The sequence below is a fragment of the Artemia franciscana genome, chromosome 3, assembly GCF_032884065.1.
Source record: "Artemia franciscana chromosome 3, ASM3288406v1, whole genome shotgun sequence".
NCBI lineage: Eukaryota > Metazoa > Arthropoda > Branchiopoda > Anostraca > Artemiidae > Artemia > Artemia franciscana.
Window position 1 is genome coordinate 26912633 of NC_088865.1, and position 25521 is coordinate 26938153.

The 25521-nt window shown below is 35.0% G+C and overlaps 1 protein-coding gene across 1 annotated transcript in view; it reads right to left on the reverse strand.

The window, feature by feature from the left end:
* Nucleotides 1–25521, reverse strand: part of LOC136025511 (facilitated trehalose transporter Tret1-like) — a 50496-nt gene that overhangs the window by 15182 nt on the left and 9793 nt on the right. Inside the window, exons 3-4 of the mRNA XM_065701541.1 lie at nt 16121–16335; nt 3007–3254 (exon numbers count right to left, since the gene is read on the reverse strand). Of these exons, the coding sequence (XP_065557613.1) occupies nt 3007–3254; nt 16121–16335 (463 nt within the window). The remainder of the gene's footprint in view (nt 1–3006; nt 3255–16120; nt 16336–25521) is intronic.

Consider the following 25521-nt stretch of genomic DNA (forward strand, 5'->3'; position numbering starts at 1 on the left):
GAGAAAAAAATCAATTAAGTTTAGAGGCCAAGAGTCAAAATCTATTAGCAGAAGAAAATTTACTGGATTTTAGCAATACAGGGAAATACGCGTCTTCCACCCAAGAAGAGGTGAAATCTTAATAAGAACTAGACAAGCAAGTTTATTATCTCGGTAAATTTGTTAAGTTTAGTGTGTATACAGTAGCTTATGCTTTTAGTTACTAGTGCGATCTAGCTAAAGTTTTTAAATCTTTAAGAATATCGGTTGCTATGGGGAAGAGCCTATTTTTTATTAGGTTTTTCAGCTTGCCATTAAAAACTGAAATCATGATAGTGTCAATAAAGCAAAGAATATTGTCACCAAGAGATGTTTTCAAATAAATTAATGTATCACTTCATGGTTTTTCGGATGGTTTTCCAAAATTTTTCTCCGTTATTGTCATCTTTATATAATATTTTTCGCATTCTTTAAGAAGGGTATGTGGATATTGGTCTTTAATTTAACGCAGATAAGTCAGTTTTTTGTCTATGTTGTCTCGACTAGAGTTCTACAGTTATGCTTGGCGGAATCAATAAAACAACATCTAGTCCCAACATTATCCTACCAAATGATCGTACTCTTTGAGAGATACTGGGTTTGGTTTCTAGGTTATGTTAGTAAAAAAGTTCACGTTGGATATGCCGAAAACACCCCTTGCTGTACAAGTTCATGCCGCAAGTATGTAGATCATCTTTTTAATGTAGTTTCTTTGCTTTTGTATTGTTCTTGTATTCCTTTTGGAAAGTCTTGAATGCCCCCCTTCAATTAAAAAAAGGTCTGGACAATTTTTTTTATGTGTGTAATGCATGTGCCACAAGTCCCATCTTTCACAATTCGATTAAGCCTTTGGATGCACTGAAGGAGACACTTCTGACTTAAGTGGAAAAAACTGTAGTTCATGTCCCACGAATAATTCTACCCTCTTAAGTAGATTTTTGTGTGTGTTTTCAAAGTTTATTATATTTGCTGGTTACTCTATCTTTTGATCAGGTGTCGTATTTTTCTGTTGATTGTAAGACGCAAAATGAATCAAATTAAAAAAAAAAAAAAAAAAAAAAAAAAATCAGTCCAACAGAAACTATTGGAACAATTTCTTGAATCCTTTGCAAAATAATAAAAAAAAAATACTCCGGATTAGTTTTGAGACAAAGAAGGAACTAAATCAAGAGAAAATTATATGAAAAACAAGTTATTTTTAACTGCAAATAAGGAGCAACATTAAAAACTTAAAACGAACAGTAATTATTCCGTATAAAAAAAGGGGTCGTCCCCTCTTCAATGCCCCACCCTTTACGCTAAAGTTTGACTCTTTGTCACAGCTCTACTTTTTAAAACAATAAAAACACTTTAGCGTAAAGAGCGAGGCGATCAGGAGGGGATAACCCCTTTCCTATACGGAATACTTTCTGTTCGTTTTAAGTTTTAATATCGCTCCTTACTTGCTGTTAAAAAACTTGTGTTTTTCATTTAGTTTCTGAACGTTTTTGAATTAATGCATGTTTTGATTTTGGCTCACCGCACATGAATAAATAAAACGAAATCTGAATTTCCTCAATACTTCACTCTGTACAATGAAACTTGGATTTTGTCCAAAATCTTTAAGAATGAAACCTGAATCACAAAGGTCGCAGAATAAATAGTTGAAATTACTAAAAATACTTTAGCGTAGAGAGCAAGGTATTCTGGAGGAGACAAACCCTTATATACGTAATATTTTTAAAAAACGTATTTATTTTCTCATTGTTTTTTAAGTAATGCTAGAAAATCCTGCACTCCCTTCATGGAAATTCTCTTCCCTCATGATAAATTCCTCTATGGAGAGATCATCCCATGTAGCCCTCTCCCCCAACCTATCCCCACCCCAACGCGAAAAAGCCCCCTGACAACGTCTGTACACTTCATAATAACAATTACTATGTGTAAACAATGATCAAAGTTTTGTAACTTGTAGTCCCTCCCCCGGGATCTGTGGGGGATTAAGTCGTCCTCAAAGACATAATTATTAGGTTTTTGACTAAGCTGAACAGAATGGCTATCTCAAAATTTTGATCCAGTAACTTTTAGGAAAAAATGTGCGTGGGAGGGGGCCTAGGTCCCCTTCAATTTGTTTGGTTATTTAAAAAGGGCACCAGAACTGTTAATTTCCGTTAAAATGAGCTACCTTGCGACATTGTAGGACCAATGGGTCGATACGATCATCCCTAAAAAAAAAAACAAAAAAACAAACTCATCCGTGATCTGTCTTTTGGCAAAAAAAAAAAAAAAAAAAAAAAAAAAAAAAAAAAAAAAAAAAAAAAATCCACACTTTTGTAGATAGGAGCTTGAATCTTCTACAGTAGGGTTCTCTGATACGCTGAATCTGATGATATTACATAAGTTTCAATGATTCATTAAGTTTACTATGATTCATTAAGTTTCTATGACTTTTAGGGGGTGTTTCCCCCTATTTTCTAAATTAAGTCAAATTTTCTCAGCCTCTTAACTTTTGATGGGTGAGACTAAACTTGAGGAAACTTCCATATTCAAAATAAACATTAAAATGCGATTCTTTTGATGTAACTATTGGTATCAAAATTCCGTTTTTAGAGTTTTGGTTACTATTGAGCCGGGTCACACCTTACTACAGTTCGTTACCACGAACTGTTTGATGGCATGTTTTTGCACAAAGAGAAGAATTAAAATGGTAAAAATAGAGAAAGCGAAAGCCTTAAAACTGCAAGAAAAATCCGATATCTCCGCAAAAGCATAGAAACTCAATCAAAGGACAGAAATTTGAAACGAAACCTTAAAAACAAGAAGAAAAAATTATGAAAAGATAACGTCTATTTTGCTTGACTAAATTCCATCTCGTTTTATTTCAGTTTTATGTACTGTATGTTCAATAATGATACCGCTTTCTAATTATGATACTAGTTTTGTTGGTGAATAAATATTACCTTGGCCTTATTGCTCATATGTATAAAAAGAAAAAAGCGTTCTACTAGCCTGCCTCGAAGCGATTTGATTGCTTTTCTAGCAATATCAATTTTTCCTTTTTGCAGCAACCAGACGGGTGATTCTACGTGAAACAGCATAGATAGGTAAGAAACAGGTATGACCAGTTCGACCAAAGTCATGGTTCTCCAATCCATAAATGTACCAAGAATGTAGGTACAGAGTATGCCTGCAACACCAAATACAGCAGGTAGACTAGCTATAATTCCTCTGAGCTCTGGAGACGCAATTTCGCTGGTCTTGTAGTGCCAAACAAAGAAAAAGAAAAAAAATATTAAACATAGAGCGGAAACTTTAAGAAATATCATATAGTATATTATTATACGCTCATCGGATGTATAGTTTAATGGAGCATTTTAAACATCAGCAAGAAACAGCATGTTGGAATTGAAAACAGTTGGCAGTAATAACCTCTCAGTAACTTATGCCAAAGCTTTATTTAGTTCATCTAAGCCCTCTCATGATCTGAGAACTCTTTACTTATCAGGTAAACGAGCTACAAAATTTTACCATCACTTTTCGCTTAATGAATTTAATTATGGTTATTTTTGCTGTTTCTTAATGATTAAACTTTTAACAAGATTTTGTCACGAATTTAAGAATTTTATCAGTTTAAAAATTGCCTAATTTAGCATAAAATATGCCTAAAACTTATCACAGTACACCTATACGAATGCTTTGACTATCAATAATGAGAAAGATTTACTTGCAAAACACATAGCAAACAAGAAATTGTTGCTACCTCGCCTAAAAAGCAAAAATTGTCCAATGGGGAAGCTTTCAGAATTACAGCTCTAATTTGAAGCTTCAAGGACAAGGAAGGATAACATAAAACAATTAAGAATAACATAAAAGTGTATTTTAGGTTATTTCAGCTCATGACTGATAGGACTGCAGGATACTGATAAGGATAGTAATTCAAAACATGAAATATTCTGGACAACATTTCTTAACAATATTTAAAACGATCTTGCTTTAAAATAAATTGACACAACCAGTTTAAATTAAAATTTTGTCTTTGTTTCTATATATTATTATTCAATTATTACGACAAGTTACTTACAAGTAAATTTTCCATAAGGTAATGGATCTAAGGTAGACATTAACCACCCTTAATCCCCTCCAACTGGCTTTCTTGGTAAGGGCAGAGATATTTCTCAGGATAAAAGTAAATCAAGATCGACCAGACACTATTAACACTAGTAGTAATCGTAAGTTTATAACACACAAGTACTGATTCCTCTCTGCTTTCGGGAACAGCCATAGGGGGCGTACAGTTTGAGCTATTAGTCCCTCAAAACGTTATTACGCGCACCTGGGTCTTACACAATACTATAGTGCACCTTTAACGGTATAGTACACCTGTATGTTACATAATAGGGTCTGTTTACTTTTGGTTGTTACGTAATAGGGTATTGTCTAATTCAGGATTTACTTGACTGTTACATAACAGGACTTGTTAGAGTCTGTTAGTTATGTCAGAAAGTTCCCGTTGTACAACAAAATGATCCTGGTCAAATATTTACATGTGAAGGTGAAACAAAATTGCGTTCTTCGTTTTGGTTTCGGTGGACCATAATAATCCAGGAAAACATGTTTTGAAGGTCAACTGCATGTGAGTTGTTAGATCTTACAGTTCACTCACCTCGGTTTTGGAAAAGAGCTCAGTTTGTCAACATCGAAGATATTATTCTTGGCATATTCTTTAATAAAGGATGCTTTTACTCTGTTGGATACTGAAGGCGCTAACAATGGCGAAATGAAACCTAGGGTACATAAAGTAGAGGTAAGAATTACAAGGGTTTTTTGGCTAACCCTAGAATAGGACGAGATGTTTGCCCGTTATCTTATATCCTTGAAATAATTCAAGTCTGAACAACAGTTATGCTTCGCAGCAAAAGTGAACACCTGTTCAATAGTAAAATATATTAAAGACAATGATCTGAATCAATCTATAAGAAAGGAACAAGTTTGGTGTATATTTTACTAACGAGAAAGGATCTTTATTCTATGTTAGTCTATAATCTATAATTAATCTATAAGTGTCGGGATTAAAAATGGCTGGAATTCAGAAACACAAATCATTGGAAATCTAGTGACTTTGGAAAAAGTTTGATTCTAGATGATGGTTTTCTAGAGTTATCTCCTCAAAGGAAACATTTTTTAAAGAAATGCTTAACGATATGATGATATATGATTCTCCATCTTTGGATTATTGTAAGAAACTTTTACGACGTGGGAAAGATACATTTACTCAATTTATTGATATTTTAATTGAAACAAAACAAAATCACATTAGAATATTGCTTTTAACCAATACCAAGAAATTCATTTAAGACGACCATTTTGCAAGGCAACAAGAAAGAAGTCGTCATTTCAAAAAAATCTTGTCTAGACATGTTTTGTGATGTCACTCGATTACTCCTCCTCCTAGAATACACACCTTTGACTGATCGTGAGCCAATTTCTTTTTGGCAGTGAGTCAGTCAACATTGAAAACTGTTTTACACATGTTTATTATATTTTTATACATGGGGCAGCTGGTCGTCTTGTAAGAATTGTCCTATTATTGAAGAGTATCATGAAAAAAGTAAATTACGCAATCCATGTAAATTGCATAGAGGATATGCTGCGATAATTAAAGAGCGTAATTTGTGTTTGGAAGATATTTGTAACTCTCACACTAGGGGTTTCTTATGCTCAATTTGTCACTATGATTAATATGATCATTGGGAAAATACTTATCCTGGTATGTTTGGAGAAACTCTAAAGGTGATTTCAGTTTATTTCTAAGAGACTGGTATCGTCGTGGTTCCAAATTGTTTTAGGAGGGGAACCTGGTCTACGCCTTAATTGCTGGAATAACAAGAGAGTCTCGTTTTTGTGAGACAGCTGTGAAGACACTGGCTGCTATGATTGTAAATCAACTGGTTTTTATTTGGCTGATGCAGAAAGTGATTCTCCATATGAGAACATTTTTTGTGAAATTTCGTCAAATAGGCAAATTGAAACATGTGAATGTTATAATATGATTCAAAATAGTATTATTGACTTTAAGAAGAGATATGATAAAAAAAATTACATTATATTGTAGAAAATGTTACACTGACTTTGCATGCCAAGATGAATACAAGTTGAATACCGACGAGCTGCAGCCACATTTCTTTACCGATGGTTAACTATACCTGGAAGGAGAAACATTAAGGACACTGAGCTTTTATAGTGAATGCAAATTATATTGATAAACAAATTCACAAAATTTTTTAAAGCTTTTCACTCTTAGGGTACTAAAATTTATATTATAAAGGTAAGAAAGGGTATTTTCAACTAGAAGGTCGTTCAGTTGAGGATTGTCACCATACATGCTGAGAAATTTACTGTTAGTATATCTACAACATCAAAAAATAAAATATAATAGTGCATAAAAACCACTGCTTTTGGTTGATAAATCTTGTACTCGCTTCCGATTTTGAACCTCGCTCAAGAAAGCCTTTGATGTGAGCCGTGAAAATTCAATATTCTTTGCCGTTTGAAAGATGCACAACGAATATCCTGTTTTTACAGTTGATAGTCTAGTATTAATAATGATAAGGATATTGCTCACCCTTTGAATATAATTGAGGAAATCTGAGGGTGTGCAATAGGATTTGTATTTGGACATGTAGGGATCTACATTGAATACATTGATTATTTGATTTGTGTCAATGGTGCAAAGTCTTTATAGAACACTACCGTCCAGGGTAATTTCCAAATAGATTTCATATTGATATAGCGATATTAATGCAATACTCTCCTCCAATGGTTCGACAAAGGTCCGCTTTAAACGTACTGAACAAACCCAATACAATGACGCTTTAAGTTTCTGCAAACATTTCTTCGGTTATACCATTTTCAAATAATTACGAATCTTGATCTTGAGATTGCATTGTCAATCCATATAGGGGCCTTTACGACTTGTTAAGGAATAAATTGTAGAGCGGAATTCCATTTACTTTACATTCAAGAGATGAAAATTCAAAAAATTCAAATTCGTGTGGTGAATTTGTCCATGATCGAATGGCACTGTTACTTTTTACAAAAGCAAAAGTGATTTTGAGGGAATTTCACAATTGATAAATGACGAATTGGTGTAGGTGCTTCGTTGATTTGTGATTATGTGCAGAACGGACAGTCTGATATTATTTCCACTAGCTCTTAATTTTTCAATCGCCAAGGCGACAGAACTCATAATCTGTTGTTTTCGTACATGAAGTATTGCCAAGGAGAGATATACTGTGGCATCGGGTGCAGCGGCAACTACGTTTCGCAAAATAAAATCGGACGTGGTAAGTTGTAGCTTTATATTAATCTTAGCATTGGGAGGCAACCCTTAAGGTATATTAAATATTCCATGGTTAATTTTCCCCACCAAATGTAAATCTGTAGTTGTCACATCTCTAAGTTTATTGATAGCGTCTGTGTCAGTTTTATAGTCATATAAAATTGCTAAATCTGTCGATTTCTTACAGGACACTGGATTCATCAACATGAATTTTATAAAACTGGCTTAGTTCGAAAGATTGTTGCTTGGGCTCAACAGTGTTCAATTTATGAAGACACTGATTTGTCTAAACAAACTGTACGGTAAACAATTTTCCTAGGATCACCCCTCAGCTGCACTTGATTTTTCATTGTTAGATTTTTGACAATCATATGTAAATCTATTACTGTGGAAATCAAATCTGTAGAATAATCTTTACTGGAATAATTTGAGAATGAATGATATTAGAGAGTAGTTGTTGCGGATAATTTTGTTCGTAGTAACCATGTTTTACACTCACATCAACATTTTCTGCATTGAAAAAATTTAGAGATGATGTGACTGGTGGTCGATATGTCATTTCTAGGAAAAAGCATATTTCGATCTAGCACGTTTTTCTCTTGGTTTCTGTTTCTTCTTTGACAAGAGGGACGTTTTTAAAAATCTTTCTCACTCTTTTGAACCCTTTCCGCTTTATTACGATTTCAATCGCTCGTCAAGAGATCGTTCACTGGATGTGGGATTATATAAAACTCTTTCGTTAGCATCCTTCCCACAGCCCCAATCGTGTAGCGTAGAGGATGTAGAGTCCACGCAAATACGATCAATTATGTTTTGTAGCCTAGGGGAATGCACAGCGAAACAACTTAGCAAACCACTTGCTGAGACCGTGTCCGGATATTGTTGAACGACCTTTGTAACAGTCCATTCCATGACATAATTGTCGTGGTCGAAGATTAGCAGCATATCAATCAATAATACAAACAAAAGTATTTTTTCTCTTAGCCATCTTGTTATTGAACTGGTTGAAAATGACAAGAGTAGAATAGTAATTGCCAATTCTGGGCCACTCATCAAATCAATTAAACTTGCCCCCTGTTTAACCGAATTTGCGCCATTTTAAATGAAATTAAGCAACATTTTAACAATTTCCGTCATAACTTTTAACATAAATAAAGGTCTCGTGAAGTAAGAGTCTATTACATATTTTTACTTACTTTCGATATTTTATATTACACACTACTATATTTTATATACTACTGGTAAATATTTAAGAGATATTTTGAAATACTATGTTGATATTAATATCTAAAAAAATCTTTCAATAACATTTAAAATCATACCTTTATGTAATTTTTTTAATTTATCTTCAAAATCTGCTGCTGTAGAATCAAATTGTTTTGATGCAAAGATATCAACCGCTTCACCTTTAAAATCAATAGTAATACCGAGTTTATTTCCATATTTAGTTGTTATACATTTCATTGCTTTATTTTATATTCTATTCCAATGTTTAAATCTTCTTTCCTAATAGTTCGATTATATTTATTTTCCAGTTTCATTTCACTTAAAAGCTTCTCCGTTTCTTAACTGTTGATTTTATTAAACATATTTCTAAATCAAAAATAATTTATATATTAACATATAATTTACTATCAATGAGTTCCATGATTGTTTTTTTCTGAAAATATAACGCAGTAATTGTTTTATTGATTAGCAGATACTTGATCTAATAAAAGTTAAATTTCTATATCTGCAGTTGATCCAGTTCCATAAATATTCAATTCGTGCTTTGAAACATCAAAAAAATTAAAAGAAATACTGTTTTCACATTATTTAAACTACAATTGTTTATCAAGATTATCTTCAAATTCCTCTTTTTGTCATAGAGTGAGTTAAATTGGTGTCTATTTTTAAGGTTTAGTTATCTAGAGAATACTATTTACAATCCCCGCGATTATTGGCTGTAACAATGAAAAGAAGCTACCATCCACTAGAACAAGTCGTTTTCCTACAAAATCTCTTACTTTCTTTTTTTTCAAACCTGAGTACGTACCAACGATATTGCTTCTTCTGTTGCTTAACTACCTCAGGCCGTTGAATATTGCCTTCAGTTAAATTATAACAAGGTTCAGATAGGAGATTAATGAATTCATTGCCAATGCCGTCTTTGAGTATAACCTTCCTAAGCCACAGTTTTGATTTACCTCGGAAGGAAAACTACTGTCTATTTTTTGTAGTTTCTTCAGTGTCGTCATGGCAAGTAATTACAATTTTTTACTATTCGTGGGTAGATATACCGTAATTTCATTGTCAAAAATATCCTCGACCACACTTAAATCCTCGGTTGTGTTTTGATTGAGATCCAAAAGAACGTTACCAGAGGGTTTATTAGTAGTTTCATTTTATGCCCAGAGTAATAATTTCAGATTACCGGGATATATTTGTGTGTTTAAAGTTGTAAGAGAATTTAAATCAAGAAATACCCTATAGATGATATGGTAAGTACAATTCAATGTAAGTGTTTTTCTGCATTTACTCTCATGAAAGATATTGTTGAGAACAAAGGTCGCGAGAATTTTTCAAGATGAGCTTGGACCGTGAATAACTGTAAAATCTCCAGAGACCATTCTTCAGTAAATTCAGCTAAATCATCAATAATCAGCCACGAGTTTGGTTCAATAATATTAAACACCTCAAGTACCCGTAAGAAATTTATATCTGGTGTAATAGTGTTTATTTGATTATTTAGCTCTTGCCACACATTGTGGAAAGAGCTGCAATATTTGAAATACTAGATATTTTCCAGATTTTCTAAAAACATTTTTTCGCGATTTTGAACTGTTTTTGTTAAAAGTTCTATTCTGATACAAATTGCTCTTCTCGCTGTAAAAATACAAATAACCTGTCCTCAATCTGTTGAATAAATACCAAAAAAATAAGAAATAAAATTAATGGTTTCTTTAATATATAAATAAACATACCTATAAACTTGTAAATGAGTATATTTACATAAAAAACACACTTGAATATATTTACATGGGACATATAAACACTTGGACATTTAAAAAAGCACTTGAGTTTACCTCTCACCGCAGAGCGGGGGAGCTGCTGCAACGATCGAAGCTCGGACTGGAATACGTGGTGCCTGCTGCGACGGGAGAAGGTCGAGGCCAGACGCGGGGGTAAGAAAAATTAGTATAATTAACTAATTAATTAAGCACTGTTTAAAACAGCACCTTTCGGAAAAAATATAAACATGTAAAAAACTCTATAAAACATACTGATGAGCAGGAGAATGAAAAAAGGGGGCCCTACTCTCACCAACTATTGAGTTTTCTCCAGACCGAGACGCTATCTGTACTCTACATCTACGTCTCGATCTGAAGTATGGTAGTGACCGTGAGGCAGTACTCTCACACCACCCGCACGCAAATATACTTTGTCCGATAAAGCTAATATGGCTTTTTTTTAACTCTAACTGTGTAGCTTTTATATTTTAAATAGCGAATTGCCATAGCATTCGCTCTTGAAACTAGATTAATTTCCACATAGCTCCTATAAACGGTCATGTCGAAATTTTCCTTTACATAGTGTGAAGACACCCCTCTGCTGAATATTTATAATATCCTCATTGTGTGTTTGAACACAATACTCCTTCGGACCTGCAAGCACACCATTGGATATAAAATCGCTCCCCGTATTGGATTTTAAAAATAACTACTTTTTTGTGGCCTCGCACTGAATTAGCTCCGGGTACATGGATTCATACCAGTTGGTGTAGTCCATTCAAGAGCTAATGTGCTTAACATTTTCCAAATCTTCCAACAGATCATCTGTTTTAACTTTCAACAGGAGTGAATGAGTTTCTCCACTTGAACTTGCCCCTCCTCCGGCCATTGGATCTTACACAAATTGTAATAAAATTCAAACATGAGTTTTTTTGAAATTCTAAAATGGCACTGCCAGCTGCAATGTTTTGTTAAAAACGAAATTCCTTTTTCCGGCGTAAAAGGGTCAAATTGGATCGGTTACGATGTTAGTGCGACTCCTATTACGCAAACTCTTGCATATCATACCGAAGAAGGAATTTAAAATAATTTTAAAGATATCTTTTCCAACCTTCGTTTCCACCTCAGACCGTTTACTAAAAAAGGTGTCAATAAACGTATTCGTGTACGGCTTTGATCGAATCAATGGTTTCACATTGAAACCATTATCCAGAATCCATCGCAAAAGAACGTGTGTATAACAATATTCCGTTTTGGGTAAAGGTTGGCAAAAGCTTTTGTTTAGAAGATGTCCAATTCATAGCCCCATTCTCTACCAAATAATTGTTATGTGGACTGAATGAGTCCGGTCTATTTATGCACGTGAAAACAAAATCCTTTACACAGTCAAGATTTTCCAAAGATATTTTACCATCACTTTCAAAAACCATCTTTGTGATCTAATCTCTTCAACAGCGGAAATTTCGAGGAAACTAGGATCACAAGGATTGTCCAGTCATTTGTAATTTCCATACGGCAAAGAGTAGTGAGACATTGCCGACAAACAAATGGAGTTCATATCCAGAAAATACCGCATTCGACTTTTCACCGGTACGTTGTCCAGTCAGAAAGGTTTTCAAGATATGATCTTCGTGAAAAACATATCCCCTTCATTGATCTCTCTACATATAAGTGCTGATAAACGTCCTTGATCAGACATATTTGTTCTCTACGGACTTTTAAAATTTAATCCATCAACAGGTGAGACGTTGAACAGTAATACCCCAAATAAACCCCCCTTACCTCAAACATTTTTAACAAATTCATAGACGGCATTTTTTCCTGGCCCTCATAAGTTTTTAAACGTTTAACAAGGTTTTCATGGTTTCAAGGTTCAATCGGGTTTAATTAAAAAAAGGAAATAAATAAATTTAAAGTACTCTGCTCTGTGACAAAACTCACGTTGAGACCCATAAACATAAGAGATTCTTCACTAACACGCAGTACGGCTCCCACTTCACTCTTCGACACAAGCACCCGCCTCCTTATTAAACAATTTTTTTAATCTTATTAATAGGGTTCCTCCCTCCCTCCCCAGACGTACAACCACCACACCTGAATATACTAAAAAATCTAAGCTTCATCTAATTTAATTTATCTTTCTTTTTTATCTTTCACTTATTGACCATTAACTAAATATTTATTTAAATTATTTTTGAAAGACCCGAGGGAGCTCTTACATCTCAGCTCTTTTGGAAGCATGTTCCACACTTTAGCACATGCTACATCCGGGGAAAAATATGAACGTACTGTTGGAGTTCGTCTCGCTTGAAGGTCAAAGGCAGAGCGCGTGTTTCGATTATGTTGTTCAGATATCAACCGAAACAGATTGTGGAAGGGAGATGGAAGTAAACCGGACAAAAATTTAAAAGCAAAAACTGAGCACGATAGACGGTGAAGGGAACCAAGGGACAGATAGTCTTCTACATTTCCAATAATTTTCAATGCACGCTTGTGGATTGAATCAAGTCTCTTCAGGTGTGATTTGAAGGTTGACTGCCAAATTATGGCACAATACTGCAGGTGAGGTTTCAGAAGTCCGTTGTAAAGTAGACGAAGGGTTTTTTTGGGGAGAAACGTGCTTCAGTTTCCTGATGATGCCAAGATTGCGAGAGAGTTTCAGCTCCACAGCCTGGATGTGGTCTAGAAAGGAGAGGTTTTCGTCCAGGAGTACACCTAGATACCTCGCAAAACCCGTTTCTGGCCGCCTGATCGTTCCTCTAGAAGTTGTGATTCCAGTTATATCTGGATGAATAGTTCCAATCCTTGAAAAGAATAGCACACACGATTTGTCGACATTTATTACAAATCGAATTGCATCCGTCCAGACGTAAGTTTCTTCCAATACAATCTCTAGTTTTCTCTGGAGTGACGTCATGCCAGAGTCACAGGAGGCCATTGTAGTATCGTCGGTGAATACCAGCAGCTCACTAGAGTCGTTGTCATTATTTGAAGTGTCTTCACCGTAGCAGAGTTTGAAGCCCCGTGAGGTCCCGAAATTTGGGTTCAGAACACGACTTAGGTCATTCACATGAATCAGAAATAATAGTGGACCTAGGATCGACCCCTATGGCACACCGAAATTTACCACGATATCGTTCAACGGATCTTCTCTTATGTACATGCGCCGATTGCTAAGGTAGGACTGGAACCATTTCAGTGCCTCTCCTCTAACGCCAATTTGTTCTAGTTTACCTAGTAGAATTCCATGATCCATACTGTCGAATGCTTTTTTGATATCAAGTAAAATAGCAGCTGGCAAAAGTCCCAGGTCAAGAGCTTTGTTGATAAATAAGCTCAGTAACATCAGCGCATCTTCAGTTGAATGTCCCAGTCTGAATCCAAATTGTTGTTGGTTGAGGAATCCCTTCGCTTGGAGAAAAGAGTAAAGTTGATTCTTCATAGGTTTTTCGAAGACTTTTGGAAATACCGAGAGATTTGAGATGGGTCGAAAGTTGGATGGGTCATCTTGAGGGACACCTTTATGGAGAGGTACTATTCGTGCTCTCTTGAGGAGTGATGGAAATACTCCCTTTCGCAATAAGAGGTTTATCAAATGTGTTAACGGTTGTAATACAGACGGCAACACTGCTTTCAACACTTTCATGTGAACGCGGTCGAATCCGGACGCAGATGTACCTCTCAAGTCTTTTACAATCATTGAGACGTCGAGGGAAGTTACGGGAATGACTGCCATTGACTTAACACACGCTGGACCTAGAAAATCCTTGTAGGATTTTGCTGGGGATGTTACTGTGTTCGCCGTTTTCTCTCCAATGCCGGCGAAGAAACTGCAAAGTGCTTTCGCAACTTCGGTTTGCTCAGTAAAAGTTTTCCCATCAACAGTAATTTTGGAGGGTAGTTCAGGTTTTGGGTCGTTGGGTCGTAACAGTGAATTAATTGTTTTCCAAACTTTCCTTCTATCCTTACCACTTTCAGCTAGTTTTGTATTAAAATATTCTCTTTTGGCCTTTCTGAGAATTGATTGGAGGCATTTCTTATAAGATTCATAGATTTCTAGGCTAGCTATACTTGGTCGGTCATGGTAACTAGCCCAAAGCTTGTTCTTCTTATTAATACATCTGAGTAAACTCTCAGTAACCCACTTATAAATTGGTGTATTTTTCTCCCATGTTTAGTTGCTTTTTCTTTAAAACAATGTGCTTTGTATAAAGTTGTAAACGTATTACGTTTACGAATGCTTCGAAACCTTCGTTCAAAACTTCTTTTTCCAGAACACTATCCCATGTAATTTTTTCCAGTTCATCATTTAATGACCTTAAATTTTCTTCACATAGGACAATAATCGGTACGCCTTCTCTTATTTTCGAAAATGACCTTGCTACTTTTGATGTCTCGAAGATGGTGAATAGGGGGAAATGATCCGACATATCACTGACGATGACTGAAGCTGAGAGTGGAGATAAAGTCGAGAAAATATTGTCTATTAGAGAATGAGTATTTTCCGTAGCTCTTGTCGGGATAGTGATTGACGGATAGAGGGTAGATCCAGACATGAGCGTGAGGAGGTCTACGGCGCTACTTGTAAGGGGATGGGACAGGTTGATATTGAAATCGCCCATAAAGACCACATCATGATTCTGTTTCTCCAGCAGCTGGAGTGTGTCCGATAATATATCCATGAAAGAAGAAACAGAGCCTGATGCGGATCGGTAAATTTCTCCAATGATTACTTTTTTTGTGAAGGAAGCGACATTTCAAGGAAAAGTGATTCAAATACACCCTCCAAGTTCCGAGTCAGTTGGTTATTTATATAAACTGGGTATTCACTCTTAGTGTAGATTGCCAATCCTCCTCGTCTCGTATCTTTTCTATGTATAAAATTCGATGTGTACCCGGGGATATCTAACAGGCTATCATTCTGTCTCGTCAGGAATGTTTCGTAAAGTCCAAGAACATCAGGCTGTACTTGCCGACAAATAGTCATTACATCTGTCAGTGATGAACATAATCCGTGACAGTTCAGTTGAATTACACTGGGCTGAGATTTGGAGCATCCTTAGGCCATATTTATTATTTGAATATAATTAGTTCGAGGAAACTTACTACTACTAAACAAAGAATAATCTGTTTCATTACTTATTACTCGATAAAAAATTTCTTCCATATTCAAAAACAATTTTTCTAACCGTTCTAACCTATTCTGAGCTATCGGCAAGGCATTGCACCCCGAGGACAAAGAGTGGGAACTCAAAACTTACCTAAATCTTTCGGAGGAGTGCGGTCGTATCTTGAAGCGAATTGAAGAGCCGTGAGAAAGTACACACCCGAATGAATTTCTTCCGAACTGCAATAGTAAACTAACGCAAACAAACATGAATAACTACAAAACACAGGAAAAAAAGAAAATATTACGTAACAAGCACCTTCATCCATTTCATAAATTAACAAATCCCATTACGTAACAACCAAAAGTAGATAAAACCCTATTACATAACAACGAAGAGCGATCAGACCATATTACTTAACAAACATTTGTAGTAAACAGTTACAGGTGCACTATAGTACTGAGTAAGACCCAGGTGCATGTAATACCGACTTGAGGGACTAGTAGCTCCAATTGTATATCCCCAGTGACTGTTCCCGAAAACAGAGAGGCATCACTACTGACAAATTCATAAAGCTCCAAGTTAGTCCAATTTCAAGATAGTTTGGATTTAACTTTTAATTTGTTCTGAAAAAGTAATAATTTTGGGCTTTAGCCGACTAGTGGCTGTGATATGAAAATACTTACATATATTTGAGCAGCCATACATACGACAATATCAACAATTCCAGCTAAAATCCTCCCAATAAAGATCCACCAGAAATTGTTGCTGAGAGCGGCTAAAAGGTGGCTCAAAACATACACGGGTGATATAAACAACATGGTTCCTCGTCGTCCTAATAGATTGGTTGAAATAAAGCCGATGAAACCACCAATGGTACATCCGATTGGTATTCCGCTCACTATGGAAAAGAAATGCAATGCACTTAAGGGACTACTGGTCGTCAAGAACAATTTACAACAGTTGAAATTTATTCCTATTTTATATTTTTCACATACCCTGAAAGTAAAAAAAAAAAAAAAAAAAAAAAAAAAATTCACAGTGAACGGGTAGACGTCATCAAGTAGCCACCTATGGCAACTAGAGCGATGTCATTTCAAAGCCAACACATAAGTGCTGATTTAGAAAAGAACAGGGCTTAGCTCCAGCATTTTTATTGGGGTGGGGGTGGGAAGATGGGTCATACATCAGGATAGTCGATGGGAACGGAATATCCTTCAGGGAAATAAGGGCGGTTATTGCCTTTTCAATCTGTTTATCTTTACGATAAACATTAAGTATTATTATACAAGTATTGCAGAAAATAAGCAACTTACGTTCGACTACGACCTCTTCTTTATCTTAATAAGAATAAAATTTCAAAAACACCAAAATGATTAGAAATGTTCGATTATTAATTTGAAATTTGCTCCCAAAATTCCTGTGCCCTATGCGAGTGCCCCCTTTATCCCCCTCCTCTAAAACCACCTGTTGTGAAAGGCATACCGGAACGCTGGTGAAAAACACAAGCCTAAATGTGTTTTAAAGATGTCTGAAAATTCTAATGATTCTGTTCCAAATATTTTCCCGTTAGTCTAAGGAGAAATCAAGTCTCTTTGTTAAAACTAATTAAAAAAAAAAACTATTTTAAACTCAAGATCAGCAGATACAAGTCCCTGTTTTAAAGTCACACTCGAAACAAACATAAATTGCTATTAAAGAATAAATGAAACCCAAAACGAACAGAAATTAAATAAAAAATCATAGCAAAAACCCTAATAATGTAAATGAATAAACAAATCTTAAAGCGAGTAATACTTAAGTTGAATATGCAAATCAAGCTTAAAACGAAAAAAGAATTTTACTATTGAAGTACAAATGAAACCCAACACGAACAGAAATTAAATAAACAATCAATGCAAACAAATATACTAACATAGATACTAACATAGAAGAATAAACAAATCTTAAAACGTATGAAACTTAAATCGAATATGCAAACGCCGCTTGAAACGAACAAAAATCACTGCAAACAAGAGTTTGGGTTTGGTCTCCTTCTCTCAGCACCTTCTGCGTTATTGGTACTTCATTGAAAACTGTGTGTGTCTCGAGCAGTCTTAAAAAGTATGAACAAAATCAAATTGAATGTTTGATATATAATGATATTAATTGTTGAAAGATTCACCAGCTCAAGATTTTATTTCACTGTAATTTTATTTTAATCTTCAATGCTGTAAGATTTGGAAAAGAAAATATTTCTAATATAAATCGCTTTCAGTGAAGAGCCAATGACACAGTATGCTTTAGGTTTTTACAGTTAAGGAAGGGGACAGTATCCAAATTGTTGTTTGTAGTGAAGCTATATTCGTCTTGGGCCAATCTTAGAAAGAACTGACAAATTAAAATGAACATTTGATGTATAATGATATTAATTTCTGAAAGGTCAAAAGTTCAAAATTTTGCCGTAATCTTAATATTTATTTTCAAAATTAAGTACATAGTGTGTTGATAGTGATTCTTGTTCGTTTCAAGCTTTATTTGTATATTCAATTTAAATTTTATTTATTCATTTATGTTAGTATCTATTGTAGGTTTTTTTTGCATTGATTGTTTATTTAATTTCTGTTCGTTTGGGTTTCATTTATGCTTCAATAGCAAAATATCTTGTTTTTTTTCTTTTACGCTTGATTTGCATATTCAATTTAAGCATTCCTCGCTTTAAGATTCACTTATTCATTTATATTATTACTTTTTGTATGTTTTTTTTAAATGATCGTTTATTTAATTTCTGTTTGGTTTGGGTTTCATCTATTCTTTAATAGTAATTTCTGCTCGTTTTGAGTTTGAATTTTTACAGGTATTTTTATCTGCTGATATCAAGTTGAAAATGGCATTTGCTTTTCTTTGAAAAACTTCTTTTTCGGAAAGTTTTTAAAATTAATTTTTTGTTCTTTTTTGATTGCAAAAACTTTCAAGTTTTAAAAATTTCCTTATTTCAAAATCAAACTTTTTTTTCAACATCAAACGATCATCAAAGTATAAAAACTAGTATCAAAGTAACAAAATCAACGTAAAAAAAGCAGTAAGCTATATAGAACTATCCTCTCATTTGCGCTGGAAATGAGAGGATGTTATGGGATCAGATTTTATGTTAGGGGGTGTTTCATCTGAGTCCTGTTCAAAGCTTATATGACCACCTCTTCCATGAAAACGTTATATACCCCTGTAGCATAAGTTATAACCCTTCCCCTGGGCTCTAGGGGGGGGGGGGGTTGTTGACCATGGACTCTTTGTTATCTGATTATTGCACTTTTTCAAACAAACTAGCAATCTAAAAAGTTTGTTCAGATGCATTTGGGAAAAAGAAGGTGTGTGTATGGGGGAGGGGAGATGCCCTCCGATCCCTTTTGACTCATTAACAGTTAACTAGAACTTTCACTACCCAAACAAATTAGCCGTCTCTGAAGTTCATACAAGCATCCCTTCCATAAGACCAATATATACCTTAAGGGCGTGGGGGGGGGGTAGTTGTCATCCGATCTCTTTCGACTCTGAAAAATTGAACTCGAACTTTTAATTTCCAATCACAAGAGCCCTCTCTGAAGTTTATACGAGCATCCCTTCTATAAGAACCATATATGCCCCCAGGGTATAAGTTATAACACCGTTTCCGGGGCCGAGGGTTTTGTCGACCCTGGAGTATTATGATCTTCGAACTAGTTTTAATAAGATGGCTACCTTAGAATGTTAGTCAGAAATATTTGGGGATAGAAGGGCGTGGATGGGCTAGTTGCCCTCGGATCACTTTTGACTCTTTAAATGGGGACTAGAATTTGGATTTCCAATCAAATGAGCCCTATTTGAAGTTTATACGATGACCCCTTCCATATGAAGTACATCTGGAGAAAAAAATAATAATAAATAAATAATAAAACATTGGAGCCGTATGGCCTTTACTATAGGCAACGCTACAGCGTTGCCTTTGAAGGGCCATCGAAAATATAAGCCAAAGTTGAGGCTGGGATATTAATTGGAACCCGTATTTCAGTTAATTTGGTCGAAGTTCCGCTGTTTTCACTGTTAAGATTGTCTTCACTTTGTGTTATGTGAATCACATCCCTTTTTCAACCTTCTTCTTCTTGTTCCACTTTCTGTTGCTTTTGTAAATTTGGTTTTGAGCCAAAGAATGAAAATAAGGATCCCTGTCCCTTATTGATTTTATTACAAAGTGATAAGAGAAGAACAGTAAGGTTTTAGAAAAGGTAGAGGATGTGTCGACCAAATTACAACTCTTAGGTTGATAATTAAGAAGGGCTTGAGTTGTAGATCACATTTGGTCCTCAGTTTTATAGATTATGAGCAAGTGTTCGATTCAGTTGATAGAATAGCTTTAGCAAAGGTTTTATCCTTATATGGTATACCAGACAAATGTATTAGTGTGATTAGTGATATGTTCGAAAATAACACTGCTGCAGTTAAGGTAGGTAATGAGGTTAGCAGCTGGTTTTGTATTAAATTATGAGTTAAGCAGGGTTGTGAGAGAGGCAATGGAAGACTATATAATCAAATGGGGAGGGCAAACTCCACTGGAGTTAGAATATGATTTAAGGATCCTAGGTGTAAGTGTGAGCAAAATGAATAAACCTCAGAGATTTTACGAGTTCAGGATGCTAGAATAAGTTTAAAAATTAATATTAAGGAAACTAAGTCACCAAGGGCTTAGTGAATTAGTGAACATGAAAAGGGGACGTTGGGTAACAAAAAGATTTATCAGATGGGCAGCTTCACTTACCTTTGTAGAATTATTAGTAAAGACAATAGAAGCAGTGAAGATGTTAGAAGTAGAAGAGCCAAGGTTCAGGGTGTTTTTTCACAGTTAAAAAAGGGTACTTAAGTATTATTACATAAAAAAAACTAGTTTTTTTAACTGAAAGTAAGGAGCGACATTAAAACTTAAAACGAACAGAAATTACTCCGTATATGAAATGGATTGTCCCCTCCGCAATCCCTCGCTCTTTACGCTAAAGCTTTTAATTGTTTTAAAAAGCAGAATTGTGGCAAAGAGTCAAACTTTAGCATAAAGAGCGAGGGATTGTGGAGGGGACAATCCATTTCATATACGGAGTAATTTCTGTTCGTTTTAAGTTTTAATGTCGCTCCTTACTTTCAGTTAAAAAACTAGTTTTTTTTTATGTAATTTCTGAACGTTTTTGAATTAATGCATGTTTGATTTTGACTCTCCACACGTAAACTATTCAAATGAAATTTGCATATTAATTCCTTTTTTGGCTAAATGGCTTTATCTTAGTTTTGATCATACGATTTTGAGAAATATGGGATGGGGAAGGAGGCCTAGTTGCCATGCAATTTTTCGGTTACATTAAAAGGCAACTATTAATTTTAATTTTAAAGAATTTTTTTATTAGCAAAAAATATACGTAACTTTAGAATTAACTTACGTAACAAACTTTTATATTCTTTAATTTTTATTATCTATATTAGGGGGTTTGTACCCTCGTTAATACCTCCTTCTTTACACTAAATCGTAAGTTTTGTCCCAATTCTTTAAGAATGACCCCTGAATCAGAAAGAACGTAGAATAAATAGTTGAAATTACTAAAAATACTTTAGCATAAAGAGCAAGGTATTTATCTCCACCAAAATACCTCGCTCTTTATGCTAAAGTATTTTTAGAACCCCTCATATGCGTAATAATCTCTGTTCGTTTTAAGTTTCAATGCTACTTCTTCCTTTCATTTGAAAAAACGTTTTCATGTTTATTTTTCATTGTTTTCTTATAGTAATGCTAGAGAATCCTGCGCCCTTTTCATTGAATTTTTCTTCCCCCATGACAGATTCCTCCAAGGAAAGATCCTCCAACATAGCCCCCTCTCCTCAGCCCCACCCCCAAACAAAATAAAATCCCCCTGAAAACGTCTGTACACTTCCCAATAACCATTACTATATGTAAACACTGGTCAAAGTTTGTAACTTGCAGCCCCTCCCCCAGGGATTGTGGGGGAGTAAGTCATCCCCAAAGACATAGTTATTATGGTTTTTGACTATGCTGAACAAAATGGCTATCTCAAAATTTTGATCCGTTGACTTTGGGAAAAAAATGAGCGTGGGAGGGGGCCTAGATGCCCTCCAATTTTTTTGGTCACTTAAAAAGGGCACTAGAACTTTTCATTTCCGTTAAAATGAGCCCTCTTGCGACATTCTAGGACCACTTGGTCGATACGATGACCCCTGGGGAAAAAAAACAAACAAATAAACACGCACCCGTGATTTGTCTTCTGGCAAATAATACAAAATTCCACATTTTTGTAGATAGGAGCTTGAAACTTCTACAGTATGATTCTCTGATACGCTGAATCTGATGGTGTCATTTTCACTAAGATCCTACGACGTTTAGGGGGTGTTTCCCCCTATTTTCCTAAATAAGGCAAATTTTCTCAGGCTCGTAACTTTTGATGGGTGAGACTAAACTTGATGAAACTTATATATTTAAAATCAGCATTGAAATGCGATTCTTTTGATGCAGCTATTGATATCAAAATTCAATTTTTTAGAGTTTTGGTTACTATTGAGCCGGCTCGCTCCTTACTACAGTTCGTTACAACGAACTGTTTGATACGAGAAATACTCGAGACATTACCGGGTTCTCATCCCGGATAGTTTGCAATGTACAGTGATAGAATATAGTGTCTGACCATGGATAGCTATATTTTGATTGAATATTTAGTTGTAATTTTAGTTAGGTTAGAAAAGGTTTGTTTAGGTTACGTATTTAATATAACCTATGCTTTAACCCCACCCGGATTTGCTAGATGTTTTCCAGATATATATATATATATATATATATATATATATATATATATATATATATATATATATATATATATATATATATATATATATATATATATATATATATATATATATTAAATTGTGAATTTATACATATTACTACTACTAATAATAGCTCATTGCAGCACCAAGCCACCTGAGGCCAACGCAGCTACGCACGCTCCTCATCCAACCTAATCTATTTAAAGCCTCCCTCTTTACACTCTTCCAGGAAGTTCCCATTTCCTTTAAATCTTTATTTATGACATCCTCCCAACCCAAACAAGGACGACCTGCTTTCCGTGTAGCCCCAGACGTTTGGCCAAAAAGGACAATCTTCGGTAATCTGTCATCCTTCATCCGTAGAACGTGGCCTATCCATCTCAGTCTTTCTTTGATTATAGCCCTAGAAAGCGGGATTGAACCACATTTTTCGTACAAACTACTATTTGAAATATGGTCAGTCAGCCGGGTATCCAGAACAATCTGTAGGCAATTTCTTTGGAAAAAATCTAGTAAATTTTCGCCCGCTTTTCGGAGTGCCTATGCTTCAAAGCCACTGTCATCACTGTAGCTTCCAATATTCTAATCTTGGTTTGCAGACTTATCTTTCTATTTTTCCAAACTTTTTTTAACTGTGAAAAAACACCCTGAGCCTTAGCTATTCTACTTTTAACATCTTCACTGCTCCCACCATCTTTACTAAGAATACTACCAAGGTAACTGAAGCTCCCAACCTGATCAATCTTTTGTTACCTTATGTTACCTGTTCATCTTCACTTATTCCTAGCCTTAGTGACTTAGTCTTCTTAACATTAATTTTCAAGTTTGTTTTAGCACCCTGAACTCGTAAAACCTCTAAAAATTCATTCATTTTGCTCACACTTTCATCTAATATGCTTAAATCATCAGCATAATCTAAGTCCAGGAGTGCTTTTCCACCCCATTTGATTCCGTGGTCTCCAATTACCTTTCCTGTGCTCCGTAAGACGAAGTCCATCAAAATGATCCATATAAAGGGGGATAGAAAACAACCCCGCTTAACTCCTGATTTAATAAAAAACCAGTTGCTAACCTCATTTCAGCAGTATTATTCCCGTAAATAGCACAAATCACTTTAATCTATTTTTCTGGCTTAGCATATAACGATAAGACCTTTGTTAACGCTCTTCTATTAACAGAATTGAAAGCTTGCTCACAATCGATAAAACTGAGGACCAAAGGTGTTTGACAACGAAGGGACTTCTCACTTATTAACCTAAGAGTGAAAACTTGGTCGACACATCCTCTACCTTTTCTAAAGCCGCATTGTTCTTCCCTTAAAACTTTGTCTACAGCGTCTCTCAGTCTAAAAAGTATCATATTACTCATTTATTTGCTACCTACAGAGACCAGACTAATGCCTCGATAATTACGACACTCACTCTTGTTACCTTTCTTATACAGTGGTTTAATTCAGGTTTTCCTAAAATCATTGGGTGCTTCCCCTTTTCCAAAAATCATGTTCATAATCTTCAATAGCTTATTCCTAACCTCAGAGCCACCATATTTAAGAAACTCATTAATCATACTATCAGTACTTGGTGCCTTATTATCTTTTAATCCTTTTAGTACTGTCACTGATTCTTCCTCACTAAACAAATTTTTCCTCACATCCAAGGAAATGAAAAACAAACTTTTTTCATTTTCTCCATATCTTTTCCTGCAACTGTATCTCGGTTTAGCACATTCTCAAAATGTTCCACCAATCTTTCTTTAACTTTTTCCTTATCAGTAATAGTGGCCTCATTTCTATTTTTAACTGGGACTAGTCCAGATTAGCTACTCCCTTTCAATTTATTAACATGCCAGTATAATATTTTACTATTATGTCATCTAGCCGCATCTTCCAGATCCTCAGCAATTTTATCCATGGCCTCCACTCCACATCTCCTTAGTTCATATTTTAATGCTTTCTCCACTTTCTTTACATTCATACGACCTGTGTTTTCATACAACCTATCACTCAGATAATTCTTATACAAACCCCTTCTACTCTCTGTTAAACCTAAAGCTTTTTCACTAATATTCCTAGTTGCAGTCTTAACACTCTTCCCTAGGACACCATCAACAACTTCACAAATTGTTTTTCTGAAATTATTACATCCATCTTCCACATTGTCAAATTTTAAAATCTCAGATTGACTACTCCGGATTATTGTCCGGATTGACTACTCCCTCTCAATTTATTAATAGGCCAGTATTATATTTTACTATTATGCGGTCTAACTGCATCTTCCAGATCCTCAGCAATTTTATCCATAGCCTCTACTTCACATTGCCTTAGTTCATATTTTAATGCTTTGTCCTCTTTCTTGACATTCCTTTTGTTTTCATATGATCTATCACTCAGATTATTCTTGTACAATTCCTTCTACTCTCTATTAAATACAAAGCTTTTGCACTAATATTCCTGGTTTTAGTCTTAACAGTCTTCCCTAAGACAACATCAGCAACTTCACAAATTGCTTTTTTTAAATAATTCCATCCATCTTCCACGTTGTCAAATTTTAAACTCTCAAGTTTAGTCTTCAACTATTCCTGGAATTTTTTTCTCAAATTTTCATCCTGGAGTCTACCAACATCATAACTTTCCGGGAGGTAGTTACCCTTCCGAAATTTCAGCTTTAAATTAACCTAAGACACTACTAAATGGTGATCTTTGCTTTTGACGTCAGTAACAGCACTCCTATACGCCCTAGTATCTTGTATTGATCCTACTAGTCTTCTGTTTACAATAACATAATCAATAAGGTTTGCTGTCATACCATTACGTGAAAACCATGTCAACGTAGGGGTCATTTTGTGACCAAACACCGTACTGGTTACAACTAGGTTGTTATACCTACAAAATTACAAAAGCCTATAGCATTACTGTTTTCTTTTCCTACACCGAATTTACCTAGGCTAGGATACCGTCTATCCCTATTTTTACCAACCTGGGCATTAAAGTCTCTTAGCAAAAACGCCATATTTCTACCTGGTACCCTGTCTATTTGCTCCTGTAACTATAAGTAAAATTCAGCTGAGTCACTAGTATCTCCATCAGTTGGTTCTGATGGAATACTACTATAACTGATATACTGCTACTACTATAACTACTATAACTACTATAACTGACATATACTACTATAACTGATCCCCTGAACTTTTTAGTCATAAAATGAGCAATTAGTATTCTATTATTAATACCTTCCCAGCCTAAACAAGACTTAGCAGC